The sequence below is a fragment of the Arachis duranensis genome, unplaced genomic scaffold (genome assembly GCF_000817695.3).
Source record: "Arachis duranensis cultivar V14167 unplaced genomic scaffold, aradu.V14167.gnm2.J7QH unplaced_Scaffold_165490, whole genome shotgun sequence".
In the NCBI taxonomy this organism is placed as follows: domain Eukaryota; kingdom Viridiplantae; phylum Streptophyta; class Magnoliopsida; order Fabales; family Fabaceae; genus Arachis; species Arachis duranensis.
The window spans coordinates 1-6,948 of NW_026264254.1; the positions used below are offsets into that span (position 1 = coordinate 1).

General features: G+C 40.8%; 1 protein-coding gene across 1 annotated transcript; it reads left to right on the forward strand.

Annotated features, from left to right (window-relative positions):
- The first annotated feature begins 2,702 nt into the window (after positions 1-2,702).
- On the forward strand, positions 2,703-6,524 carry LOC107472171 (uncharacterized). Its single transcript, XM_016091723.1, has 9 exons — positions 2,703-3,081; positions 3,277-3,470; positions 3,570-3,804; positions 3,895-4,028; positions 4,350-4,796; positions 4,872-5,141; positions 5,557-5,689; positions 5,761-6,140; positions 6,285-6,524. Exons 1-9 carry the CDS (start codon positions 2,703-2,705, stop codon positions 6,522-6,524), a joined length of 2,412 nt encoding a protein of 803 aa, XP_015947209.1.
- The last annotated feature ends 424 nt before the right edge of the window (positions 6,525-6,948 follow it).

Sequence of the window (6,948 nt, forward strand, 5' to 3'; positions counted from 1 at the left end):
GTGAGAATTTTGGGTAGCTAGGCATGAATTTAAAATTTTATAAAGTATGTATAGGTAAGAGCTTAGGTTAATCAAGGATTCAATTTATAGCTCACTTAACCATATATACATCCTCAACTTTACCTTGGCCCCATTATAACCTTGAAAAGACCTCATGATGTTTGCATTGGTACATTAAACACTTGTTGATTGGTTAGGTGAAGAACAAGGTTTAGAAAGCATGACTAGGGAAGATTAGAGTGATTACCCTATACACCTGAGTGATTAGAGTGCACATACACCATCAGTAAGGGTTCAATGCTTAGTTCTGTGTTCCCTGCTTTCATGAGCTGTCTTCTCACAAGTTTACCTGTCTTTACTGTATGATTTTAATTAGTGGAATTTGATTTATGTTTGTCTTGAAGAACTTATTTACTTTTGACCAAGTAGACAAAATCATCTTAGCATATAGTTGCATTCATATACATAGGTTGCATTGCATTGTATGAGTCTTACTTTTTCCTACTTGTTTATTTTATCTCCTTGAGCTAAGCATGAGGACATGCTAATGTCTAAGTGTGGGGAGGTTGATAAACCACTATTCTATGGTTTATCCTGTGCTTAATTGAGTGGTTTCATCAAGTCTTTACCCACTTATTCATATGAACTGCATGATTTTACAATTCCTTCCTAGTCTTGATCTATGGTTGGAAACTTGCTTCCTAAAGACCTTTAATTTGTATATTTCAATTTCCCTTTTATACCATTCGATGCTGTGATCCGTGTGTTAAGTGTTTCATACTTTACAGGGCAGGAATGGCTTAGAGAATGGAGAGGAAGCTTGCAAAAATAAAAGGAACACAAGAAACTAAGGAGATGACCAGCGAGCATCGACGCGTGTGCATGGCTCACGCGAGCGCGTGAAAAAGAGAAAGTCACAGCGACGTGTGTGCGTGCCTGACGCGTACGTGCGGATTGAAGTCTACACGAATGGCGCGCACGCGTGGACAATGCGTACGCGTGACAAGGAAAATCGTTGAATGACGCGGACGCGTGACCGATGTGTACGCGTGACCTGCACGATCTACAGAAATAACAGAAAATACTGGGGGCAATTTCGGGTCGAGTTTTGACCCAGTTTTTGGTCCAGAAATACAGAATAAAGCCAGGAAATATGCAAAGAGTCAACACACATGAACACACATTCTCATTAGGATAGTTTTAGGATTTTAGATATGAATCTAGAGAGGAACTACTCTTCCTCTAGGTTCTCTTTACATTCATAGTTTATTAGTTCTATGATTTTCGCTTCGGATATTGAAGAGTCGTCACCTCCATTGAGGATACTGTTCTAGTTTGTTTCCTTACTTGCTCTTTTATTCATTCCATATTCTTGATTCTTATTTAAAGTGGTAATTGGATTATTTTCATGGATTGTTGATACAGAGGATTACTTTTATTTTTAATTAATTTTTAGTCTCTATTTTATTTAATTTATTATGTCTTCTTCTTATATTTTTTTTAGTATTATATTCATGTCAATGGAGTAGATTCCCTACTTGACACGGGGGTTGATTAAAAGGAGACACTTGAGTTGGAAGGCTTAAGTGATGATTAAACTGGAAGTTGTTGGCTATTCTGCATTTACTAACGCTCGACCTTTTCAAGGGAGAGGACTAGGATTTGTGAATAAGAGTTAGCTCAATCACATGACTTTCCTTTATTTGGTAAGGGTTAACTAAGTGAAAACAACAACCTTTTTTATACTACACCTAAGAGATCCCAACAAGGATAGAACTTCCAATTGATCATTCCCCCAGTCAAGGCCTTTTTATTTAGAATATTAATAATCATTATTAGTTTTTATTTCTTTGATTTACGACTATTTAATTGCTCATTATTCAACTCAACTCTCTTGAAAACCCCTAATTAATAAATTAGCATTCTTTCTGCAACTCGTTGGGAGACGACCTGGGACTCATACTCCCAGTATTTTATTTCTAAATTTTGTGACAACTCTTTTAAATTGATACGCGGCATCTTCATTGGTTAAGAGCTATACTTGCAACGCTGTTTTCTCTATAGACTCTTGATTGGTGATTTTTTTGCCACGTCAGACACAATCCGCACCTCTTCACCCCGTCATGCTCAACGTCATCCATGTTGTTACGAATCTTGGAGCTGACGGGACTACCTCTCTTCACTCTCATCATCCTAGGGTTGGGCCAAATACGGGGCCCGTCATATGATGGCCAATCATCCTCGTGCCCTATCAGTCGAAACTCTGATATATAAACATTGAAGACCGACTCAATTCGGTACAAGATGGACAAAACTCTTTCAATCAAGTCTTGCATGAGAGCAAGCTGTAAGGACCTGACAACAAGGTCGAGTTTGGTACCTACTAGCTCACTGGGTAAGCACTGCATTGGTGGCAGGCTACACAACGCCTCCTGCAGCATGGTGATGATCATATCTCCTAGGATACTTTCCAAGTTGAATTTTATATGAAATACTTCCCGAATTCTGTCAGGACGGTAAAGGAACTTGAGTTATTGCAGGTGAAGTAGGGTACTGTGTCCGTATCTGAGTATACTAACAAGTTTGAGGAACTATGCCAATTTTCTTGTATTTGTCAAGGAGCTCCTGAAGACTTTGAAGAGTGGAAGTGTATTAAGTTTGAAGGAGGGCTCCAGAGCGACATCTTCAGTTCAATATGGCCAATGAGGATCAGAACTTTCTCAGAGTTGGTGAATAAGAGCAGAGTGGCTGAAGACTATGTGAAAAGGGCAGCCATAGAGAAAGAAAGTCATAGGAGACATTTCCAACAGAACTGGGAAAGGAGATTTGCTCCTAAGGGTCAGATGTTCAAGCATGGAGGCTTTGTACCACAAAAGATTCAAGGTCAGAATAACTCCAGAAGGCCTAACAACAACAATTTCTCAGGGAGAAGATCTGGAAAGCAGCCTCTGAATGAGCAAGCTTGTGCTAGATGTGGGAGTCATCATCCGGGTGCTCCGTGTAAAGCCAGTTGGGACTTGTGCTACTCTTGTGGTAAAGTGGGGAATAAAGCCTTAAACTGTACGGAGAAGCAGAGAAAAGGTACTGGGAGAGCATAGCAGCCTGGTCAGGTGTTCACTACCTCAGCTATAGGTGCCGAGGGATCTGATACACTTATCCGAGGTAAATGTGAAGTAGCCAGTAAAACATTAAATGCATTATTTGATTCTGGAACTACTCATTCATTCATAGCGTTTGAAAAGACTAGTGAGTTAAGATTAAAAATTGTGGTCCTAGGCTATGATTTAAATGTGCATAATGCCACCCATGAAGCCATTGTGATTAGGTTAGGATGTTCACAAGCCTTGTTTCGGGTTCAACAATGTGATTTTGTTCATGACTTGATTTGCTTGCCAATGACTGGTCTAGATCTCATTTTGGGACTGGATTGGTTATCTAAGAATCATGTCTTGCTTGACTGTTCTGAGAAGGTGTTGTATTTTATGTCGGAAGGATCGAAAGGACCGGTAGTGGTGAATAGTTACTTTTTGAACTCTATGACAGTAAGCTGTTCTAGATGTGAATGTCAGGATATTATGTTATTAACTGCGGGTGTTTTGAGAGGTGAACAAAGCTTAGAGCAGATTTCAATTGTTCGTGAATTTCCTAAAATTTTTCTGGATGACATTGATGAATTCCCTCCTGTCCGAGAGGTTAAATTTGCAATTGAGTTGGTATCATGGGCACGGCCGATCTCGATTGCCCCTTACAGAATGTCGCATTTAGAAATGGCCGAGCTCAAGGCTCAGTTAGAAGATTTAATGGGTAAACACTTCATCTGACCTAGTGTTTCTCCGTGGGGAGCGCCGGTGTTACTGGTGAAGAAGAAAGACGGGAGTATACATCTCTGTGTAGATTACATGCAATTGAATAACGTCACAATAAAGAATAAGTACCCACTGGCGAGGATTGATGATCTCATGGATCAGTTACAAGGAGTCGGAGTTTTCTCTAAGATTGATTTGCTATCTGGTTATCACCAGATAAGGGTAAGAGATGAAGACATCCCTAAGACTGCTTTTAGGACTCGTTATGGTCATTAGGAGTACACTATAATGTCTTTTGGGTTGACGAACACCTCTGCAGTGTTTATAGACTATATGAATAGAATTTTTCGCCCATTTTTGGATAAGTTTGTTGTTGTCTTCATTGATGACATACTAATTTATTCTAAGACCGGAGAAGAGCATGTCGAGCACTTGCAGACTGTGTTGCAAATCTTAAAGGAGAGAAAATTGTACGCCAAGTTATCCAAATGTGAGTTCTGGAAGAGTTAGGTAAAGTTTCTTGGCCATGTAGTGAGTAAACAGGGGATAGCAGTAGATCCTTCTAAGGTGGAAGCAGTGATGGAGTGGGGGCGACCGACCTCAGTAACTGAGATAAGGAATTTTCTGGGCTTAGCTGGCTATTATCGGAGGTTTATCAAAGGCTTTTCCCAAATAGCTTTGCCATTTACAAAGTTAACCTGCAAGGATGCGCCATTTGTTTGGACTTTGGAATGCGAAGAATTTTTTCAAGCGTTACAGCAAAAGTTGACCACTGCGCCTGTGTTAGTGTTACCTGAGCTGAATGAACCATTTGAGGTGTACTGTGATGCCTCATTAAAAGGTCTGGGGTGTGTGCTTATGCAGCACCGTAATGTGGTGGCGTATGCCTCACAGCAATTGAGACCTCACGAAGTTAATTACCCGATGCACGACCTGGAACTTGCTACGGTTGTGTTTACATTGAATGTGTGGAGGCATTACCTTTATGAGGTTAAATCCCAAGTTTTCTCTGATCATAAGATCTTGAAATATCTCTTTGATCAGAAAGAGCTTAATATGCGACAGAGGAGGTGGATGGAGTTGTTGAAAGACTACGACTTTGAGCTGAATTACCATCCAGAAAAAGCAAATATTGTGGTGGAGGCCTTAAGTCAGAAATCATTGTGTATTGCTTGGATGATGCTTAGAGAAGAGGAGTTACTTAAAGCATTCGAGAGCCTGAAGATAGGTGTTCAAGAAGTGTCCAGTGCTTTATGTTTGATTCAGCTGCAAATTTCAAGTGATTTTAAATCTAGGATTGAAAAAGCTCAGCAGGATGACAAGGAATTGCAGAAGGTATTGCCGACTATTGAGCAAGAAAAGCGGTGGTGAGTTTCAGAGGGAAAGGACGGATTATGGAGGTTCAAGGACCAAATTATTGTGCCAGACGTCGGAACCTTACGACAGGATATCTTGAAGGAAGCACATAGAAAGGAGTTTTCTATTCATCCGAGAAGCACCAAGATGTCTCAAAGATCTAAAAGCTATGTTCTGGCGGCCTGGTATGAAAAATGATGTGGCAGAACATGTTTCAAAGTGTTTAACTTGTCAGAAAGTCAAGATTGAACACCAGAGACCTTCCGACACTTTTCAACCCTTAGAGATTCCGTAATGGAAATGGGAGAGCATTGGGATGGCCTTTGTATCAAAATTCCCGAGAACTAGGGCTGATTTTGATGCTGTCTGGGTGATTGTGGACCGACTAATGAAGTCGGCTCACTTTTTACCCATTCGGATGAACTATACTCTCGAGGAGCTAGCACGTTTATACATAAAGGAGATTGTGAGAAATCATGGTGTGCCTACCACTATAATTTCTGATAGAGACCCCGTTTCACTTCAAGGTTCTGGGGTGCATTTCAGAGAGCTTTTGGAACCTGATTAAGCTTGAGTACAGCTTACCATCCTTAAACAGATGGTCAATCTGAGAGGAAGATCCAAACCCTAGAAGATATATTAAGGGCTTGTGTTTTGGACCAGCTGGCGAGCTGGGATCAATATATGCCACTAGTGGAGTTTGCATATAATAGCAGCTACCATGCGAGCATCCGAATGGCTCCGTATGAGGCTCTGTATGGCAAAAAGTGTCAACCTCCGCTATGCTGGTATGAAACAGGGGAGAAAAGCTTATTAGGGCCTGAGATGATGGCTGAGACTACAGAACAGGTCAAGAAAATTCGAGATAGGATGCTCACTGCTCAGAGCTGTCAGAAGAGTTACGCCGATCAGAAGCGAAAGCCCTTGAAATTTGAGGAAGAAGATCATGTTTTGCTTAAGGCTACTCCAACAACAGGAGTAGGTAGAGCGATTAAGACGAAGAAACCGAATCCTTGATACATCGGTCCGTTTCAGATTCTTAAGAGGGTTGGACCGGTGGCGTATCGAATAGCTCCACCACCTCACCTTTCAAACCTACACAACGTATTTCATTTGTCGCAGCTTCGAAGATATACTCCTGATTTTGGCCATGTGTTAGAATCTGAATCGGTTCAGTTAAGGGAAGATTTGACACTCCAGGTGACCCCGGTCAGAATTAACGACGTGAGTATTAAACGGATACGCGGAAAAGAGGTTTCATTTGTTAAAGTGGCATGGAGTCGAGCCGGTATTGAAGAGCATACTTGGAAACTTGAGTCAGAAATACGAACAGACTACCCGTACCTATTTTCAGGTAACTGAATTCGAATTTTATGGGCAAAATTCCTATTAGGTGGGTAGAATGTAAAACCCGAATAATTAAAAAATAATTAACTCATAAATTAAAATTTATCCTAGAAAATTAGAAAAGTGATTTTTATCGTTTAATATGATAGAGAAAATTAAAACAAGAATTTCGACACTAATTTTAAAGAATTTGGCCCAAGATTGGTCCGAACAGGCCGAACCAGGCCAACCGGGCCCGTATTAAGCCCTTGGCCCAACCCAATGGGTAATTAAATAAAGGGCACAACCCTTCCTTCCCCAGTAAATCATCAAACACGCTAACAGGGGAAGGGGGAGCTTGAAACCCTTGCCTAAATTCAACTCAAATTTTATTTGATCATAACTTTTGATCTGGAGCTCCAATCACCGCACCATTTATGACTACGCGACTGGGGCGTAG

Coding starts and splice junctions, on each gene's coding strand:
- LOC107472171 (XM_016091723.1), top strand. CDS start 2,703: ATGAGGATCAGAACTTTCTCAGAGTTGGTGAATAAGAGCAGAGTGGCT. Junction 4,797..4,871: donor GGAGGCATTACCTTTATGAG/GTTAAATCCCAA, acceptor AATATGCGACAG/AGGAGGTGGATGGAGTTGTT. Junction 5,142..5,556: donor ATGACAAGGAATTGCAGAAG/GTATTGCCGACT, acceptor CGACTAATGAAG/TCGGCTCACTTTTTACCCAT.